This window comes from Calonectris borealis, chromosome 2 (assembly GCF_964195595.1).
Source record: "Calonectris borealis chromosome 2, bCalBor7.hap1.2, whole genome shotgun sequence".
Lineage (NCBI taxonomy): Eukaryota > Metazoa > Chordata > Aves > Procellariiformes > Procellariidae > Calonectris > Calonectris borealis.
This window is the reverse complement of record NC_134313.1, coordinates 51,269,122-51,291,239: the sequence shown is the minus strand read 5'-3', so window position 1 is coordinate 51,291,239 and position 22,118 is coordinate 51,269,122. Positions and strand designations below refer to the sequence as shown.

Below are 22,118 nucleotides of genomic sequence, written 5' to 3'. Positions count from 1 at the left end.
ACTGGCAACATAAGGGTGAATCATTTATGGCTCGGTGGGCCCATGACACCTCAGGCCATCAAGGAAGAGATGCAACATATAGATGGGCTTGTGATCGAGGGGTGGACTTAACCATGGACGCTATTGCACAGGTTATCCATGAATGTGAAACATGCACTGCAATCAAACAAGCCAAGCGAGTAAGGCCTAGGAAACCAGCTTCAGAGGTCAAATATAATTTATTTTCAGTTCAAGAACAGAATTAGTTGTCCTGTTCAAACAAAATTGCTGTTGCAACAAATAAGGTCTTTATCATGACAGTACTTTGGACAGCGCAAGAGGATACATACAAATAGCCATGCTTTGTATTTTTGACTACTAGTAAGAACATACTTTTCCCCAACTCTGATTATTGGTATAACTGGACTCTTTTTTCATTTTAGCTTCTATTGTAAACATTTTCTTTTAAAGCATTTTTGGTACAAAAGAACATCATAACAATAAAATATTACAACATTTATGTAAAAGGAAGAGGTAGTTTGAGGCTCTTGGGTGCAGGTAAGAAAAGCAAAGGAAGTTAATGCGCTTAAGCTAACTTGCTCTATTTATTGGTGCCTATTGTTTCTGAATATTTTTCTTCTACTTTAACATACCTTATTACATATAGCTGTTGGAATTAAAATTATAAGAAAAGAACATTCTGCCTGAGGGATTGAAAGAGAAATGGGAGAAAAAAAAGGAACAGTGAATCTGTCAAGCTCAGATAAAAAGAATACTCAAAGAATTATGGGTGATAGTTTGGATATTGCATGGAAGAATTAACAACTTTGTCTTGAGAAGGTATATTCTTGATAGTAAGAAGCATCTGTAGTCCATGTCCAGTTGAGGTGTTAAAACACCACAAATTATCAGCTCTACCACTGCAAGGTGCATTTTCCACCATCTTTGGTCTGCTCTTTGCCCCTTTAGAACAATCCTTCTTTCAAGTTACCAGTCAGCTCAAGTGTGTAGAAAACATGAACAAATCCATACATTTTTCTATATAGGCTCTAAAAAACATCAAAAATAGATTTACTTTGCTTTTGATAATGAAAGGCAACAGAAAGGGAAATAGAACACGGTAAAAACTTACTATATGCAGAAGTATTCGGAGTCTATTAGGACTTAATCTACCTGATGCAAAATGTTTAAATATTAACATTACCTGCCCAAAAAAGTAAACATACAATACAGTTCTATGATATGTAAAGAAGAATATATCAAGCTTATGAAAGAACTCTTGGTTAGACCACTGTAATCGACATTAATACCTTTAATATAAACAGCACTGAAACATCTTCCAGCACCACTTCTTTAGAGGGAGTGGATGCTGAAATACAAAACTGTAACCTTTGTATGTGTTTCCAGTTTAAACAGTTAGTGAACTATAAACTGTATTTTCCCCGTTCTTTTGGTCCTTAAATGTGTGAATCCTCTAACTATACACAACTGCCTTACAGATACTGAGATAATATTTATTGAAAGTCTAATTGTGAAGTTATTAAATTGTATTTTAATTTAATGTTTTATTTATTTATTATTTAATGTTTTAATTAAATATTTGATATTAATTAATATTTCAAACCAAGCAACGCACAGTATGTTTGCGGGGTTTTTTTTGTTTTGGGGTTTGTTTTTTTTTAATTTTGCTTTATTGGGCCAAATATACAAGGACATACAGAACCAGAAAATTTGAGATGGTGAACAGAATTGGCTTCTAAATGCAGTTAACTAAATATTCATACTGACATACCAGTTTCCGACAGTTCTTAAACCAGGATAAATAAGGAAGTATTGATACAATTCACATTTTATGCATCACCTGTCCACTTTGCAACCCCAGTTACTGAGCCTGTATGCAGTGGCCATTATCATTTACAAGAAATCATTTTATCTGACTGGATAATACATTTTGATAAGATAAATGAATTGGTTATAAGAACTTTGCAAGCAATGAAAGCAGAGCACAAATCTTGAGGAATGGCAAAATCCTATCTCAGGATTTAATTCATAATGACCCCAGGTTTTCAGAGTTTCCAGGAAGAAATGGAATAAACAGAATGTCATTTTTCTGTGAGGAATGTCCTCTTGCCTTCGTAAGCAAGGGTCTCAAAGCACACTGAACATGAAAAAACCTTTGTCGAGCCTAAGACAATATGTCCCTGTTAGTAGGGGATCCAAATACCAGAGGACACCGGCAAAGCAGGACCTGGCATCAACCCTGCTTTGTAGACAGGGAATTGGGGCATAAGAGTTTTCTGTATTGTTGAACGTTTCTTAAGAAATCTATGGCAAGTTCAGACAGAACGTGTTATCTTCCACCTTATCTAGGACCGTGGTTAAGAGCTCACCCTTCCTCCCACAGGAAAGGGAGGCAAAAGAGTTTAATGCCATAAATCTCTGAAGTTGCTGTTTATCAGGTAAGCATACTGCATGTCAAGGGAAAGCCACTTACCTTTGTAAAACTGAAAGCAACTTCCCAAATGTATAATGGCTGAAAGAGGATACAGCACACTATATAAACCTCCTCACAGCATTTCATGTTGTGGATCTATTTTGCATTATTTTTCGCTTCCTATATTCACAGAGGAGCAACTGCACTTGGTTGACTAGCACCTGAACTTAAAAGTGTTAACTTAAACCATACAACATACAAAGGGTTAACTAAGCTGAATAACCACCGAAGAACTTGGCAAACAATTGCAGTTTTATATAACCTAGCAACATGAAACTCCTTTCTATTCTTGGCCAGATTTCCTTTGCACACCCTCTTTAAAATGTTTATACATAAAGCGAACACAAGCTGAAGTACCTCTAAGAGGCATTCACAAGGCTAATTTTGGGCAGAGGAAACCAGCCTCTTTCTAGGCTCTCTCTTAACTCCCCGGAAAGACAGCGGCTCCATAGGAGATGTTCAGAAAAGGATAATTAAACTGGATTTGTAATTGCAACCAGCAAACAAACAAGAAAAAAAAATTTGAAACTTCAAACCAATAAATCACCTGCATCTGTACCTGCCTGCTCTCAACTTACTTTCAGCTTCACCCAGACAAATGTTCCTGTTCCTCCCCATCTGCCCGTGCTCCAAACAACAAATACTACCAAGTCTCTGGCCCAACCTTAGTCCAAACCAGTGTGTGACACCAACCTCACCGACACTACACGGCAGGAGGGACTGAGACCTGAAGTTATCTTGGAGGGCAAAAGGAAGCGTCCCCCTCTCCGCCAACCACAGTGATCAGGAATATTAGCCTACTGACCCTAGCATTTCTTTTCCAAACTCCCTCCTACACATCTTGTCTCCTTCTTTCTCCTATATTTCATGACTCACGTGCCTAGGCTTAAGATGCAAATCATGATTTGAAATCTCTTTACATCTTCCTTGATGAATCTCCATACACAATTTACAGAGCCTTCAGTAAGTCCTCTTAGACCAATACAAAACTTTTCCCTTATTCATGTGTCACCACCACGGTTTGCTTAAGAGAGTATGGAAAATCTTATCTTTATCTTCTGCAACTAAATTGGGGGTCAAATGAGTCTACAACCATGATGTTCCAGGTTAAAAAACTACAGCAAATCCCCATTTTAATTTTTTTAACTTAGGACCTGTAAGAGGAACAGCACGTACCCAAGCAGGGGTGGGAGAGCAGCACCATCCACTACAGGACTATTTACATCCAAGGGCATCCAGACATGCTCATTTGGGGATTCTACAATCAAGGACTGAAAGCATTCAGGTGTCTTGGTGGCAACAGCCACGTCATGTTCAATACCATGTGGGAAACATCGTACAATGCTTTATTGCTTAAATCCAAAATACCGCAAACTTTTCAGACCAAAAGTGAGCTATGAAAGTGGTCTTATTTGCTTAAAGCATGAAAAGCATCACACTGAAGTAAGTTGACATTACCCTCATTTCCATAAACCACTGCAACTACTGACTGACATTTTGCAATTTAAGCAAGAGAGGAGTCAAATTTATACTGGCATTTCTACTGTCAGGCAAAATGTATGAAGCATGCATAAACCTGCACTCCCATCTACTGCTTGTCACTGTATCAATGAAAAGCAAGCGCATATGTCACTTTCTCCTATCCATTTGCATTACACATAGAAGAAGGCACGATGCTCTGTGTCTTCTCAAATACCGTTTCATATTCAACAGTAAGCCTTTACTGTTTCAGTATAGTACCCACTAGGACAGGCTGTTTAACAGAAACTATCAGGTTAGAAGTCATCCTCAAAACAGTTACCATGTGCTTAGGCGGCGGCTAGACTTTTTTTTTTTTAACTGAACAAAATGTTTGAACTTCTTCAGTAGAGATTCAGCAGTCGTAAATACATATTCTTGCATCTCTTAACTGGACAGTTACTTAAAATAGACTTCTTAAGGACTTCTTCCCCGAGAAAATTTACTCTTCAAGAAGGATATATTTTGTTACAAACACAAGGTTTCTCCAAACAACAAATGCATAAAAGAAAGGAAAAACAGAGTGAGAGGGCTTATATTACTTTCTGAAAGCTTTAAAATGTTTGATCAGCTCTGCTTTGAAGATTATTTAATCTGTGACTGAATGTTGCCTTTTTCTTACCTTCAGGAATTGAATTAAAAAGGAATACAACCTTTATCTAACAGTTCCAACAAAAGACAGTACAGTTGCTATTAGAAAGTATAACTTAGTAGAATTAAAATAAACCCCCCACAAGTTCAATGAAGGATGGACAAAACCGATTTCCCTATCAGGCTCTCCAACTCATGCTTCAATAAACTGCACAGGCAGACTTTGCTCACAAAATTCTGAGGTCTCTTCATCTCAAATCAAAACTTAATCGATTGCTGTTGCAAGGTCTCTTTATGAGAAATCATTCTTTAGAGGACAGACTGCAAAACATTTGCTAATAGTCTATGAAGTAGTGTAGCTAATTAAACAAAGTACATTTGTCAAATAAATTAAGTGATACATTATCATTTGCCTTCTCACTCTTAAATTCAAACACAGTAATCTATAATGCATCTCCAATATATCAGCATGAGTTTAAGGGGCCTTTGTTACAGCTAGTAAAAACCTCGATTACTCTTCTGAAGGAAAGTCTGACATTCTAATTTTTTTTTCCATTTTTAACAGGACACTGAATTTAAGCTACAGATCCTATATTGCTTTGAATCAAACAGTTTCTTAAAAAGTAAACCCAGAGATTAAATAATGTAATTTTTATTTTTATTACATTTTTCTTTGAAAAAAACCAAGAAAGAGCCTCTAATTTTTATTTGTATTTAGTTTCTCCTCTGATAAAATTACATTTTCCAGTGAAAATCATTCTGAGAGATTTTCAGATAATCTTAACCTTAGTTTACTTAATCATTATTCTTCTGGGATGCAAAGAAAAACAGATCCTTACAAAATTCTAAAAAAGTGCTTACAATTTCATTTTCCAATTTTTTTTTTCTCTAAGTGTAAACTCCTGTCAGGAAAATAAGTGAAAATTTCTATGAAAGTTAATGTAGTTACTTGCATCTACTTAGTGTTAAGCATAATTTTTCTTAGAGCCTTCCTTTGACCCACTAGGCTTGTGGGGTTTTTTCCTCAAAAAATTTGTGGTTATTGGTGGTTAGCTTCAAATTAGTAAAGTTACTTTTTTCCATTCATGCATCCCTCACATCTGAAAATTTCATTCAATAGTGACCATTTGACACTACTGTCACCTTCTTCATGAATTGTCGGCTAAGACAAGAAAATTGAATTTTTGTCTGCTAAAGTTTAGGCAGCAGTTTCATAGCTAGAACACCCTCAGTTGCTCTCAGATGCTCAGTTTCTCTCAGCTGAAGCAGCGAATTGGCATACCTATACCCACTAATGACAGACAGCTCTTCTGAGATGAAATGGCTGCAGGTCAGTTCCTCTAAGCAGTCGGAAGGGCGATGGCAATAGCTTCACAAATGTTGTTTAATCATTATTCTGTTCCCAAAGGTGTTGCAGCTGATTGATACACTAAAATTTCATTCTAGATGGTGATAAAAAACCCAAGCTATCCTACTATTCTATTTGCTATCCATACCCAGCAAATGTTTTGCCCAACTCAGACTGTCAACTCCATTTCTAATCACTGTATGAGCAACGTTAAGCAAGTGTGGCGTTCAGAACACTTGATGTTTTATACAAACAACACAGAAATCCTCACTTCTCTCCTTCTCGATCTTAGGCACCAAGAAACACATGTTTTGTCAAAAGCATGGAAAAAATATCCATCTAATCAAAAACTAATAATTATTTCAGTCATGTTACTGACCTCATTGGCAGATAAGTGCAGTTCTACCTGTTATTTTTAAAAAATGCTAATCCACCTCTTATGGAGAAAGTGCTTTATACCCAACTCCCCCCCCCAAATATCTATCAGATCTCTGACCTGCTTTTATCAAAATCTCTCTCCTTGAAAGACAGTTTATTTAACTGTGGGAAGTCAATCCCAGAACACTCATGAGTACAGTTGAATAGATATATTCCCCCTCACCTTTTTTAAAATAATTGGAAAACAACATTGTCCAAATTACTGTCAATTCTTTGATAGGTACAAAGCTGAGGTGATACAATCAATCATTCCTGACCTATACTTTTTGCTACAGAAAAGCACAGAAAAGTGCCAAGAATGTAAAAAAGTAGCCAGGATGTTCTGCTGAGCCAATCACCCGTTAGTCACTTTTTTATTTTATGATCAGTAAATGACATTCTTACTGGGACAGAAGGTGGAAAATCTGTTTTAGCGATCCAATGATATCATGCTCTGGTGAATATTTCCGTAGAATTAAACAGCATCATATAAAAAAAAATGCTACTTGGAGTTTCCAGTACACTCAAGCTGGGCGCTCGTCAACAGAGGAATCCCAGAGGAAAGGCATCAGTCAAGACGACACTGTACAAACTGATGGAAGAAGGAATAATCCATGTACTGAACACATGTCCGATCCAGGAAGCCTCTAAATTATAAATCAAAAAGGACAAAGAACATTCTCTGAATTATTATTATGAACTTGTCTTATTTTTACATAGTCTACTCCAGGCACTGTTGCAGAGACAATATGCTAAGCTTGAGAGACCTTTGGACCTGACCTGGTTCAGTTTTTCTTCTTGTCTGCCAAAGAAAATCAGCTTCATAAGTCTCTGCTTGAGGTACTTGAAGATAGAGGTGACCTGATACATCTTGTGTGGCAGAGGGTGATCACCTCGCTACCATACTACCCTCTGCTTGGATCAAGTAGCATTTCTCTTTGAAACTCACGCTTTCAGGTTTGTAGCAGCCTGAATGCCTCCTCTCTCTGGTATTCATGGCAGTCCAATATTTTAAGACTAAGTCATTGTGTCCTATAAACATTCCTCATTTAAAGGACTACTTATGATCCATTTGATTAAACTGTCCTGTCCAGAAAAGAAAACTCATAGGAGTCTGATTTGGGCTTTTTGCTTTTCTTGGACCCACCTAGTTTGTCAGTCACAGGCATTTTTTTCCCCAAGGGCTGAATGTCACGCCACCAAACCTATTTTACCTCCCTTTCAGGCTCTGCCTTCCCTCCCTTCCACCATTTCTCTTTCCCAGCCCACAGCACCATGACAAAGCAGTGCCTCCACGTACAAATGCTTACTGTTACTTTCCATTAGATATTTAGATATCAGATTAGGCCTCCTTCCCCCACAACAAATATTTTGTTTTATTAGTAGCTGGAAAACATTCCTAGATAGGTGTAGTTTCAAGTGAACATTTCTGATGATAGAATATTTGGCAGTACATGAAATGCAAACGTATTTATTTGCTCAGTTTTATTGCTAGTTATTTAAGAACAAAATGTGACTGTCTGTAGCAATATAACTACCTGAAACATCACCTCTATGCCAAATACTTGTTGCACAAGTGTATTATCACATCAGAGGAAAACAACAAAAGCCAAAGAAAAAGAGTATTTAGAAAGAAGGCTAGAGACTTTGCAGGAACAGACACTTAAGTACTTTCAATTGGTCCAACTTCAGTGTTCTTTGCACAAAAGATTTCCTTGTTGATTCTACTGATCACTTGTATGATCAGTAGACGCATCATCATTCTCTAAAGCACAGGCCTTTTTGGCACAGGGTGATCTTAACATGAGGAAGATATTTTTACTTCTCAAAAAAAAAGATGATACTCCTACACATTCACCATTGTAAGCCTTTACAAACTGCAGCCACATTCACTTCTTCCAGATATTTGGAGGGCAGGAAAAGAAATGGCAGTGGGAACTGGAGTTCTGGAAAAACCTGAAATACCAGAAGTTTTCTCAAGGCAAACCCACAGTTTTGGCCAGGTTAGTCAAAATGCACCTGCAATATTAATTCTACATTTCCTACCCTTCAGAATGGCTGTGTGATGACAGCCTTCTTTCAACGGTGTCACTGGAATATGATTTAATGATAGAGAATTTAACTAATGATTGATATGTGAGAAACAGCATAGTCAAAGGCCAAAAATATTTTAGTGATAGGAACTGCCAAGAAATAGTTGGACCAGAGTAATATGCAATTATGAAAAACATTAACATGTACAATAAATATGTAATAGTATAAAGTAAGTTTAGCACATTTCCCATAACAGCGGCTAGAATTAAACAACTGTACTATCTGGCTTCCTATCATCAAGGAGCAAGAAACCATTCACTTTTCTCTGCCATTTTTTGAATCTCTCTCATTTTTCTATGGCTTACCTCAGGTAGTAAACAGTACCAAAGCGCATTTGTTAGTGAGTGTGTCAACTTTAAGAAACACATTACTGAACAGGCTGAACTAGCCTTTTTGATCCTTTCTTGGATCTTTGGCCATTGTAGGGAGGATGAAACCAAAAAAGTGCTGTGCTACCAGCTCTGGCATTAGATATTCTGGCAGTCCTCTGACCCACAGGAAATACCTGGTCTTCAAGCACAAACGTTGGGTTGACGGTTGGACATGATGATCTTAGAGGTCTTTTCCAACCTGTATGATTCTATGATTCTATGAATGACAAAAGGGTAGCAAAAATTTACAAAATAAACAGATGACCTCCCAAGTAATTAATATGACTAATAATACGGATACTAGTCCACATGGATTGGCCCATTTAAAATACCAAGATTAACCTCTAGCTTTTAAGAAAGTTGATTATTTATTTGTAGTGTGGCATGGGTCATCATAAGTCTTTGCTTAAATTGACTCCCAGCTGTCATTCAGCTATGTTTTATTTACAGCATATTAAGGCCACCCGCACAATATGCATATTTTGGTAGCTAGAGAGGCAAGGCTGACTCTACTTGCCTAGAATACTCTGAACCCACCCGTCAGTCACAGCATCTGGCAGTTTCACCTGGATTAAATTTATACATATATCACTCCTAAACCTGATGCTAATAGAGTTTCGTTATATTGCATGATCAGTCATAACTTAAGAGGTAGCAGCTATTTGCAGATTAATTCTACCAGAAAGGAATTTCTGCTCAAAGGTTAAATAAATCATGAAGTATTTATACCTCACTGCAACTACCTCAGCCTACATAAGCACAGTTTCATCTGCCTGTTCATCTCCAAAATAGACACACTGAAGTGAAAAATTGTAACAGAAAAGAAGTAGGGTGAAATTAATTTTGCCATCTGGAAGAGGATAAAGCAAATCTAAAAAAATCCAAAAAGTACAACAACAATGTCCATATTATTTCTAATGTTTCACACATACTTTGTGTTGCCACCCCGCCCCAATGAAACAAATTTGAAAGTCGGGGCAAAACCAGTTTTTTTTGAGACACATTTATCATCTCCTTCCCTCTGCTACCAGTCCCAAGACTGCAACGGCAAAACTTTGACATAAGATCAAACAGAGGAAGAAGAAAAATCATCAAACAGTTCTTGTAAAAATACATTTGTTTTATATTTTGTTGCTTCATTGGATATCATTTAATCAGGGGCCAGTCAGCCAACTCTCACTCTAATGATTTTGCTCCTACAAGTAATTTCTTTAGTGATTAGGAGTCTATTCATATCAAATGGACTTTATTATTGCATTAATAATTCATCAACTCCCACAGCAAAAGAGTAAAAAAGAGAAAAACACACCCAAGTAAATTCCAGTCCCTCTACCAACCTTCCTGCCTTGTTTCTTTCCCTTCCATCACAGAACATGACAGATTTGTTTCTTCCCTAGTGCCAGGATTTTACGTATTCGATGACCTCTTAGAGGACTACTAGTAGGCAGAAAAGATTAGACATCTTGAGGCTCTTATATTCCTATGGAAATTTCAGTTTCTAAAGAAAACAAATTTCTGTCACCTTTATTAATAACTGTTCCGTGGAGCTACTCAGCTTGAGTGTTTCCAAATAGCTTATAAATCAAGCCAAAGTTCATGAAAAGTCTTGATTCTTTGGCCCTACATCAAGAACAGAGGTGCAGATCTTTCTGGAAAGTGTACCATAATTCTTGACCACAATTACAGAATCATCTTAAAATAATGACATTTAATGAATTACATACGTAACATGTTTAAAGTAACAGACTGCGTTTTACACACAATTCAAGCGTCATGACCTGTGTCAACAGGTTGTAATCCATTAGTTCTCAGTAGTGGACAAGGCATACAGTGCATTAATGAATCTTTAGTGATAGCAAGAAAAAGCCAGAAACAAAGAAAAACAAAAATAAAATTAATGTATCTATATATGTTTTCTTTACTTATCTTGCCATTCTTCACTTGAAAAATGTACTGTAATACTTCAATATACTGTAGTATGGTTTTTTTCAATACAATAACACTATTGCAATACAGATTCCACTGCATTATTTGGCCACTAAACGTTTTTCCAGGAATAAAGAAATAATTTTGCATATATTAGCAGAACAAAAGGTGAAATTCTATTGACCTAGCTTTATTAAGTTTTTGCTAACTAAAACCTCTCCTTCAACCGCCACTGTCATGAGGCCAAAGTCAGGAAGAATGAATGTGAAAAAATAATAAGGCTCAAGGGTATTTGTGGAAGAAACTAAAAGCTTCCATGACTAGTAGCCATCCTTTAACAAAAGAGCTGCAGCTTTTCTTACTCCACTGTTCTCTCCAAAGCCCTCTACAAAGGACAAAGCTGGTGGCCTTTCCCTTGCCAATCCCCATCAATAACAGCTTTTTGGCATTCTTCTGACTGTTTGTGTCCCTCAAGAACATGGACTTGATGTCAAGCCCCCTCCAGTGGACTAGCGGACCCTCCCACAAAGTTTACTTAACACGCACACCGCCCTATCTTCATTCCTACTGAAATGCTGCCAAGAGCGGCCAGAGCGGACAGCTTCCCGAGCAAACGAGAATGGTGGGAATCACGCCGCAACTCACAGCTATGCAGAGGAAACACCGTTTGCATCACAGCAAATGGGTCTCTCCACCAGAGATCCATGTTCCCCATCCTAACCCAAGAAAGCAAGACCCTTCTTCATATTAAGGCTTGCACAGACATGTGTTTGGGTTCCCAAACTGTTCCATCAACTGCTTCATGAGAGCAGGAACATACTTTTCTTTTTAAACATAACATTATCTCCTATCTATTCCATTCTCTGAAAACACAATATGGTTACACAGAGTCAAAGTAACCTCTCATGGCATGCAGCTCTGAACAACTGGAAAACTATGAGGTTTTGGCAACAAAAAGAAGGATTCAGGAACAACTCTGTTTCTTTCTCTTCCTGGGGTCTGTCTGCTCTTTTTAAAAGTTTAAGAAAGAATATCAAGTATGGTCAAGTCAGAGAGAAAACTGCCTTTGTACACAATGTTTACTATATTTATTATTTCCTATTAGACATATTTTCTTTCCTTAACAGAGCTATTTTGTGGATGAATGGTGGAGTACCAGGCACTGATATTTTCCTGTTTCTATTTAATACAAATATTTCTGCAGCTAACAGAACTCACACACCACATCTCCCTAATTGATCATAACCAAAACCAAAAATCTCTAAACCCTCTTTTCTCCTGCAAATAATTTACCAAGAGGCAATATGCACATACCTAGAGCACAACTGTGTGACTCCAAATAACCCCAAGTTCACTTGAGTTGTTTCTAAGTGCATGCTTGTATTAAGCCTAGATTATAATATATCTGTAGCAGAAAGTATTACAAGCCTTTAACAGCTTTTTCCTCCATCTATGCCCTTACACACGTACATACAGCTGGGCAAGTTCTTCTATGGCTAGATTATAATTGGTACTGAAATGACCTGCTCCATTCCAATCACATTAAATACAAAATCAATTAACACCTCCTCTTCTTTCACCTGGCATTTGCTCACAGTGAAATTTAATATTGATTCTGATTATTCTTAACCTTAGGCTGCTGATCTTCAGTTACTTTTCTGGATGTTACCCAGTGTCCGTGACATGCAGAAGCCGTCCCCGAGGTGCATGTCAAATTTTGTGGCTATTAGGCCATCATCCATTACGTTCTAGGGCAATGAAATTCTTTGCCAGGAGGCAAGTATTGCCTTGCTATCTCTGTTTCTCAAGAAACTCAATTTTCCAAAGTCCACGACTTTCTTCAAGTTTCCCCCCCTCCCCGTTGTCTGCTTGGCTCACAGCAGGTTTTGTGCATGTGAACTGAACTCCTTACAACCCCACCTCAACACCAGTTACCCCATATGCCACCCCTGCCATTCCAGGATCTTCTGAGCTGCAGCATCCCTGAACCAAAAAAAAAAAAAAGTGAAAAAGTAAATTTAAGTCAACTGTCCCTACATCCGTTTCCTCTATTATTAGTTTGGAAAGGGCTAGCTTTGACCACGTGCTGCTTTTTTTTTTTTTAGAATATTGTAAACAGGAAAATGGTTATTAAATGGGTGATGTGAAGTCTTGAATCTTTTTTGCTTAGCATCCTTAGTCACCTCAAAAAAAAAAAAAAAAGGAAGATTTCTATCATTCCTCAGATATTTTGATAACGCATGTCATTGTCCCTTGCAGATGGTGCTAAGTGTAGCTCATAGGAAGCCAGAGGATTAAGAGACAAAACCTGTGCCTACTCAGTCTGATTTTGCTAGGGCAATGCACTGTGAATTTCTGCGAGGATCGAGTGATAGAAAGCTGCATGGTCAATATAAACAAAATCATTTGAAACAACAAAGCTGTGAGGGACAAATTGTATTTGCTAGCAGGTATCACACAGGTTTAATAGAGGTCAATGATACTCTTGGATGTTGTTACCGTGGGGAGGCTCTCAATGTGGTAAGGGAACAATTGTTTTTGGTGGATATGAGTGGGACTGGAAGGAGTGGGAGTTCTTAAAGAACTACTGCAGGGGATAATATTTTCTAGGTGGCAAAATACTGATTGCCACTTGCTGCCAACTACATCTTCACTAAATCAAGATCAAACCAATCAAAATCCAAAGCAAATGATATGTGTGATATTTTATTCCCCATCACTTTACATCAAGTGAGGCTCATACACATCTGGGAACAGTTTTATCTATATACAGGGCAATGCTTGAAATACAGCATATTTTGCAGTCTTTTTGAGTAATGAATATTTACAGTTTACTTACAAAAAGAAGAGCCTTTAAGCTGATTTGGTCATTGACCCTGAACTTCAGATAGAAACGAACAAACTTTGGAGGGTGTTCTTTTGTTTGTTTGTTCTGGGGGTTTTTTGTTTTGTTTTGTTTTGTCTGTTTAAACATAGTATTTGATAGTACCCAACCAACTCTCCTTTGTGGCTGAGGACAGTAACATCCATTCCCACAGATATAGCCACAAGGCTCAAGGTTGGAGGAGCTAGGAAAGAAAACACTATATGCTGATGTGACATGAATCTTCCCAGTTTCAAACTGACAGTTACGAAATGCCTTCCACAGAAATACTGTAAAAATGTAGAAACATTCTTTTTCTTTGAATATGCCATTAACATAAATACAACAAAAAAATACCAAAAGTGAGACAGTTGTCTGAGGCAGCAGTAACCCAAACTTAAAAGCCCAGCCAATCTCCAAGCTGCCATGTAATAATGATTACCTTTAAAAACAATAAAAAAAAAACCAAACAAAAATAAAACCAGTTTTTCCATGTTTAAAAAAAAAGCTAAAGGAAATTTTCTTCTTCCTTGAACCTTTTGCTCTGAGACATACATCATGTTTTTTCCAGTAAATCATACACGTGATCTGCAGGACATTAATCCCTCATACACTGAAATGGCTCCCATTACTTGTAACATGTCATGCTCCTGATCTTTAAATGTTTATTTCACAGATGTTACAAGATGATCAAGAAATATCGCTAATTTATAGCAATAACCTGTTTACAGTAACACCAAATGAGTAAAATGGAAGCAAAAAGACAGAATCAAAGGCTTTTGAGACTGAACACCAAAACCATTCCGTATAAACTGATCCCCATGTATCCAAATATCTGACTGCTGTGAGAAGATAGGTTTCTTCTAAAATATTTCTCCTACCAGCAGTCCCTACTCCCACACAAAGAAGGTAAATAAAGAGGATCCTAAAAGTAAATATACATGCATACCTATATGTATATACACACACTAAAAACAAATACCAGAATTTCTAATTTAATTCTAGTACGAAACCAAATGTTTCTCTTGGAATTTTGCAGAGACCACATCACATGCTCTAACAGGGCTGTTTGTAATCAAGTGACATATCAAAGCAGTTCAACATCAGACACAGAGGTAAGCAGCCTTAAACATACTCCAGCAGCAACCACTTGCTATTCTGAAAATGTGCAGTGTACTTCAGGAAAACAGAACAAGTCAGGAACAGAAAAACTTTTCTCTCAAAGTTTTACTACTATTACTTCTAAATGATGACCTGCCAGGTAAAAATTACCTCTCCAGCCTTCTTGCTTTGTAAGGCTATCCGTATGTCTTAAATGGTGCTGCATCATACAATCAGCGCACTGAAGAGACAAGGCTGAAGGGCATCATTGCCTGAATGATCAGCTTTTAAGAAAAGGGCTTTCTGGAACTGGAGAGGTGCTGTGAACGGAAAGTTATTAAAAGCAACCACAATGGTGGACAATAACTGAAAACTGACCGCTTCACCCGATGACAGCACATCTGTTAGAAAATTATACAAAAGTTGAATAACTCATATATTGAGCAAAAAAAAATATAGATACTTAACAGAAAGAATGATTGCTAAGGGCTCCATGTAAAATCACATTTACAAATGTCATCTATATGTTCTGCTCCAAGGATCTGAATAACTGCAAAACAATGTGAAGACTACTTATATGTGTTTCGTATCCAATTCAAAAGAGCATTTTGAAGACAGCATGACACACTCAGCCTTCCCAGGAAAGAGGACACCCCACTTCATAAGTGTTCCAATATCAAGCCAAAAAACCCTCCAGCAGTAGTTACAATACAAATTCTGAAGTGAGTTCAGTTACATACCTATAGGTGTAAGAAAGTTAGTGGCCTCTTTTGAAAGTCCTGTTTGAAAATAGGCAAGAAAGAGTATGTTCAGGTGTCCTCAGTACAATTAAGATATGTGCTACACCCCTCTAGAAGTAGACCTCTGCGGTCTAGGTATGAACAAGGTTGGGTGGGTTGTCAAAAGCTTATACACAATAATAAATGAAATATCATCGGCTTCTGCTCAAACATGTTATTGAATATATAGCTGAGAGGAGCCCCAAAAACTCATCTCATTTACTTTCTTTCATACCACTGGTACATGGAAGCTAAATACCAAAGGATTAAAACATACCACCAACTCAGAAACGCTCTTCCACAAAACCCTTAAGAAAACGGCATGGCAGGAATTTCTTTTACGAAAGAAGGATTTCTAAAATTAGATGCAATTTAGTTATAGGAATGATAAAAGTAAAATGAATGAGATGCAAGATTGAGGGCTGCTAAACATCCAGACCTAGGAAGAACCTCCTCAAAAACATAAATACAGCCTTAAATGTTATGGGCTGCAATATGAAATTTTAACTTCTTTTTCTTAAAGCATCTGGGTTTTGCAACTGCTGAAGACAGGGTGGGACGCCACAATCACTAACTCTGAAAACCATCATTTCTTATATTTAGCTTTTACTTGTGTTTTTAGATCATTATGGTTTGACAAAGCATCAGTCTCTACCTGTTTCTTAATGGAACTTTTTGTGCAAAGACAACTGTTTTCTCCTTACAGCTTGCACCCGCTTAAAGGGGGGTGGGGGGGAAGGAAACCCATTTCATGTTATATGGTGAAATTCATCTAATAAAAACTTGTAGTATTTCTGGGACTTCAGCAACTCTATAACTGCTCTCTAAGCAGCATTTACTGATCCTATTAAATCCTTTCTTTTGTACTTCAAGCCAATAACAAGGCAGATTTAAACAAAAAAAAAAAAAAAAACACAAAACAAAGAAACAAAAACACTTTACACAGAGAAAACAGCATATTCTGACCAGAAGGGTAAGTCCTGGACACACCCAGCCTCTTTAGAACAGCCCAACATTAATAGTTGAGCATTGTAAACCAGGAAAATTTGCTTTGCTAAACCAGTGGCAGTCTCCAGCCAAATTCACAAGACTCCCATGAGCTACCCAAAACTTCTACAACAGAAATATTTCAATGTTACTAAAAGAACTAAATTATTCGTGATTAATAACCTTTATTGAGCCCTTTTCTCCTTTATTTACAAACCTGGTTTCTACAAATATATTAGTTTATTGTATTTAATGAAGACTGTCTGGCAAAACTATGACTTCTATGTAAACAGTTGCCTTGCGATTCATTGCATGTGAACTGTCCTTTAAGCCACATGAACGTTTCTCCATTTAGGCAAGGTTTAATTAAAAATCAACCCGCACAAGCAACAAAGACTAAATATTACTGTCTGTATGCACACATTCATTTGCTACTTAGAGTGTCAAGATAAGGAAGAAGGCTCCACAGACTCAAAATATCTCACCAGGTTACCAAAGGACCCAAAAGATCCTCCTGGATTACCCAGCCTGGCAAAGTAGGGGAAAAAGCCCACCTTCTTACGCAGGGTAGTATGGATATAGCCTGGATAGCTACAGCAATAGCAGACTAAATTGAGACAGCTCATGTCAGTTCATGGAACTTCGAACTTTTCTTAAAATGGAATTTTTTTCTGAATTTTTATTCTGATTCTTCACAAAAACAAAAGCTGTGGCCTGAGGAATGGGGATGAGGTCTGTGTGATGAAGCTACTCACAAGCTGGATGCATGAAACTGCAGGAAAGCACACAGCCTGCAGAAGGATCTCTGGCCACCCACACCCTGCAAAGGGAGGCAAAAGCATGCAGAAAAACCCCAGCATCCTTAAGGTGAGATACAAAACTGCTGGGAAAGGCAGACTTTCCCACCCTCAGGAACCAGAAATCTATGGGAGGACAGAGGCAGTGCAGCCTCCTTCACATTAATTAGTGGTCATACTGCACCCCATGAAACACTGAAGTAGTCCTTCATAATCCTTTATTTACTAGGCATACTTCACAAAAGAGAATTACATAAACTTTAAGAGGACAAAAAAAACCCCCACAGCAAAACCCCACACAAGCCCAGCATACAGATCTATTCACAAAGATATTCTCAGATTATTTTGTAGTAATCAGTCACACTAAAACATATCAGCCCCCCTAAACAAGAACAGTTTTAAAGCACAAAATTAGAATCCCTAACTTAAAAATCCAATTTACATCTATAACATAGCAGGATTAAAATGCAAATGTCCTTTGCACCCCACACCCCCATAATTCAGGTGATTCATGGTATAAAACTCAACATCAACTCTGGAAGACCCAGCAGTTTTTTTCCCCTGTGTAAGATTAACATGCTGGAAATTACTAAGCATGTAATAAATAGTAATTACTTTTTAATCAGTGCCACAATATTTGATGCTTTCACTGAAGAATGCAAGACCGTATGGAGAACTGTCAAGTAAAGCTGTAGGATTTAGTTGCATTCACATCAAGCTTCATTTATGCATATGAATTTATACATAAATGAATATATGTATATATGGAGAACTTGAAGTGCTCCATATATATTACATTATCAATGTCGATGTCAATGAAGTTTTCAGCCAGATATAGTCTGTATGTGTTGACACTCGTTGGACTATTCTCGACAAGTCTGTTCCTCACTACTCCACTGAAGTGAACTGAAGACACCCAACAGAAGGGCTCTGCTGCATCTAAGTAAGGATATATCATCCTGTCTTTATACGCTCCGCGCAGAGCCAAACCAAGAAACTCACCTGTTCTCTCAGCCTGCTAATGTCTCTGAAAAGCCATCAGAGAGGACCACCATGTAGCTAGCAGCTATTTAGCTGTTTCTTAGACATCTCTAACTGAAAGATTTTCTCTCTCTTAAGGTATAGGGATGATGAACAAGAAATAATCTGAAAAGTCCAAGTGCAGTGGGAGGGAGCAGAAGAAATGGCTGTGCCAAGAGACGCATCCAGCTGCCGAACCTGCGGGTGCATCTGAAGTAGATGGACAGGATGAAAGATTAGGGAAGGTGTTCCTGGGCTGGATAAATTTGAGTCATGAAGGAAGCTTGCAAAAGTAAATCAGAAAAAAACATGCTTAGATAAGATCGGGTCTAGAGCAAAATAAGACAAATGGGGGAATCAAATCATAGTTGAGATCTCAGAGATGTGAAAAGAGTAGAAAGAAGAGCGCCAAAAAGAGAGAAAGAAGTCAAACTGAAAGAAAAATGGCATTAGGTCTAGTGTGAAAAATTATGAACCTAGAAAGAGAAAAGGTGGCAATGAGAATGGTGAGTGTGAAAGCAAATGGTCTGACTTTAGTATAGTAGGACAAACACTAACAAGGAAATTGTATATTGCCGTACAATTTTCCAATTCCCCACAAAATCTAAATCTGATTGGGAATAATTCACGCCACAGCTAGGAGAGCCTGAGAAATAAGTATGAACATTACAAACAACAATCCATTAAAATGTACTATCTCTTCCAGTGATTGTGATTTATAAAGGCTCCAAGTCAGCTATTCAGAGGAATTGGGTGGTAAGCAGCAGCACCTCACTGGTGCAAAACAGATACTTTCCTAAACTCAAACGCAGCCAACTTTCCATCCTTCAGCAACCAAATGCAAACGCGAATGCTGGAGGTCTTGAGCAGGGCACCGTGGAAGATAAAAATAGTTCTGCCTACAACAAACACTTGTCTCTACAGGCTCATAGTATGGCAGTCGAGAAGCACGAGGCGCACTTTCCATTTTTTAATAGAACATCAAATCACACGCTCAGCCACTTGCAGATTAAAACTAGCTGTCTTACAGCTGTGCGACTAGTGATACAATTAAAGGAGCACATAAAATCCTTATAAAGATACTTGTCAATTTGGGATTCTCCAGACACAGCTCATCCCCAAAAAAGCCACAGTGCACAACACATGGCAATATGAAAAACACAGCAGAAGAGGGAAAAAAAAAAAAGAAAAAAAAAAGGAGTGCAAAATGCCCATAACTAAACTAATGTATATTGTGAATATGCAAACATGTTTTATTTCATATCGACTCTTATGCAGCATACGGGGGGGAACATTAGAGAACTGAGCTGCAGAAGGTTTAGAGGAGATACAGGTGTTCGAAATAAAAAAGAATGGCTCTCTACATGTTAAATTGGAAGAAGAAGAGGCAAGAGCAGACACCAAAGAATGATTTTCGCCATGCTCTTTCCAACATGCATGACCTAGCAACTGTAGAGAATGCCAAAATTCATTTTTTTGGATCTTGCTGAAGTGCTGTCACAACAGCAGTCCAGTGAGATAAAAGGGTATTCCAAACTGCAGTCACACTTTAAGCTCACTAACCATTCTGTTATTCTCCGATAGTTTCCATTTTATTATGGAAATGCTTTTACATGGAAATGACTTGTATGTACAAGGAGAAGCCTCTCTCCCGAAGAAGATTATGGCAATACATCAAAGAAAACCCCAAAGAAAGCCCAGAAGAACACAGTATGTTCTAATTCCCCCTTTATTATATTTTTCCTATTTCTTTTTAATGGTAGATACATACAGACAAAAGAAAGGAGTGGAAAAAACAGAGTGAGAAATAGTAACAAGGAGCACTGCAAGGAAAGAAAGGTTAATTACAGCACAAGAAAAATGCAAGGAATGTGAAGAATGTCAGCAAGTAAATAAATCAATAATCTACAGTCATCATCTACATTCCTAAACTACCCTGAAAGCATGGATATCTGCCCTTAACATTCCTGACAACAGTAGGGATTTTCAAGGAAGGCTCCCTCCGCAGTGTGCTCTGTTTCTGCCAGCACCTTGTGTCAACAGCTGATTACAAGGGAACCTTTCCAAAGGGAGCCTGTACTACCTCTTTTAACAGTTTTGTTAATACAAGCTTGTAAATACTTTGGAGCAGCCCAGAAACATTAACAAGCTGAAGTTAATGTTGTAATCATTGCACAAAAAACCTCAAGGTCAGTGTCAAAAAATTGCAGGAATAATGCACTACATACCCCCTCACCACTGCCACCTCTGCTCTCCAAAACACACCGGAGCCTAGCAGCTCATACGGAATAAAAGCACAGATCAATAAAGCCAGAAGACTAATGTCGTTTTACAGATGTATTTCTTCACAATGGTATCAGCATAATATAAAGTAAGAGTCTTACAGAGGAAATGGAAGCTGAGCAATAGAGACAAGAGGACATAGAAGTCAGGACGTCTTAACAAGTTGGGAACATTCAGTATTGTTAATGGGGAAAAAAAACTAAAAACCAAACAAGTACAAAAACCCCCAAACACCAAAACAAAACAACTATACAAGTAAAATCAAGGATATGCCATCAAGTAACATGGCACAACAGAAGTGGATCTGCAGAGCAAAATAGTGGGTGTTAAGAACCTTACTGACACCCACCCTGTACACATTTCAAGGAGGGTTACTTCAGACTAACTCTAGCCTCATCCTGTGAACTGAGCATCCACTAGAGGTTGAGGTAAATAGCCTGGCTTAGTTTCATCCATAAAGGAATCTAGATCAACCTGTGGTGCAAACCAAAATATGGTAAATGGGGAACAACAGAAATTCAACTCAGGAGTGTAATCCTGAGCCAATGCTAACATAGATTTATCCAAAGTTGCAATATGACTCTGATGCTATATATAAAAAAAGACTTGTAAGTCCAGTATCTAATTCTGTCTCAAACAAACAACAAAAAAATGGGATAGGATGATTCCACATGAGCATTATTGCTTAGAAGACCACTTTTGTCTAGAAGACATAGCAGTAATTCTCCAAAAATCGCTTTGCCACAGAAAATAAAATGTATAAAACCCACAGAAAATCAGCATACAGAATTATATCTAAACTGGACTTGCTTGGCTTCACGCATGCACAATATGCTTTTGCAACACTTGCTTTTACAAATGAAGCTGATAAAATACGATTAGGTAGCTAGGGGCATCTTTTCATGCAACTCAAGAAATTTCTTAATGCTTATATGAAGTGTAGCAATTAAAACAAGTCTGTTTTCAATGCCATTCTACTGCCAAATGGGGGGGGCTCCCCCCAACTGTCCACATGTATTTAACAGAGTTTACAATCATCTTTGAAGTCATGGATGCACTTACATAAAAAAAAAACAAAACAAAAAACAACAAAAAACAACAAACAGAAGAAAGAAAGAAAACCTACCGTACCTGTATGTTGTTCTTCAATCCAAGCTTGCAGATACATGAAGAGGAGTAGACCAGCTACTCCAAACATCAGTACAGACACAAAGACTTGTCTTAGGTTCATGACCCTATCAGAGGGTTACTTTTCAGCTTTCAGAAGGACGCATGTCTCACTTTTCTGAAGTTTTCAGCGTGCCTGCATCTTCTTCAGTATCTTCCCTTGAGACACTGACCTGGAATAACAAGAGATGGAGCTAGTTCTTGTGTTACGTTTTTATTCTTCACCAGAGACTGTGTAAACAGCATACTATATACAAGCTGGAGCTCTTACAACCTACTACTTTCAATGCTTAGATTGTTGTTCACAGTCTTGATGATCTTTCTACCCCTGGATGAGTTCCAAGCAGAAGTGTTTCTCAAAGTGGCTGCAGAGATCATTGCAC

The 22,118-nt window shown here is 37.8% G+C and overlaps 1 protein-coding gene across 1 annotated transcript in view; it reads right to left on the bottom strand.

The window, feature by feature from the left end:
* CHST9 (carbohydrate sulfotransferase 9) overlaps positions 1-21,908 on the bottom strand; it is a 90,816-nt gene extending 68,908 nt beyond the window's left edge. Inside the window, exon 1 of the mRNA XM_075141931.1 lies at positions 21,700-21,908. Coding sequence (XP_074998032.1) covers positions 21,700-21,799 — 100 coding nt within the window. The 5' untranslated portion in view covers positions 21,800-21,908. The remainder of the gene's footprint in view (positions 1-21,699) is intronic.
* Between the last annotated feature and the right edge of the window lie 210 nt (positions 21,909-22,118).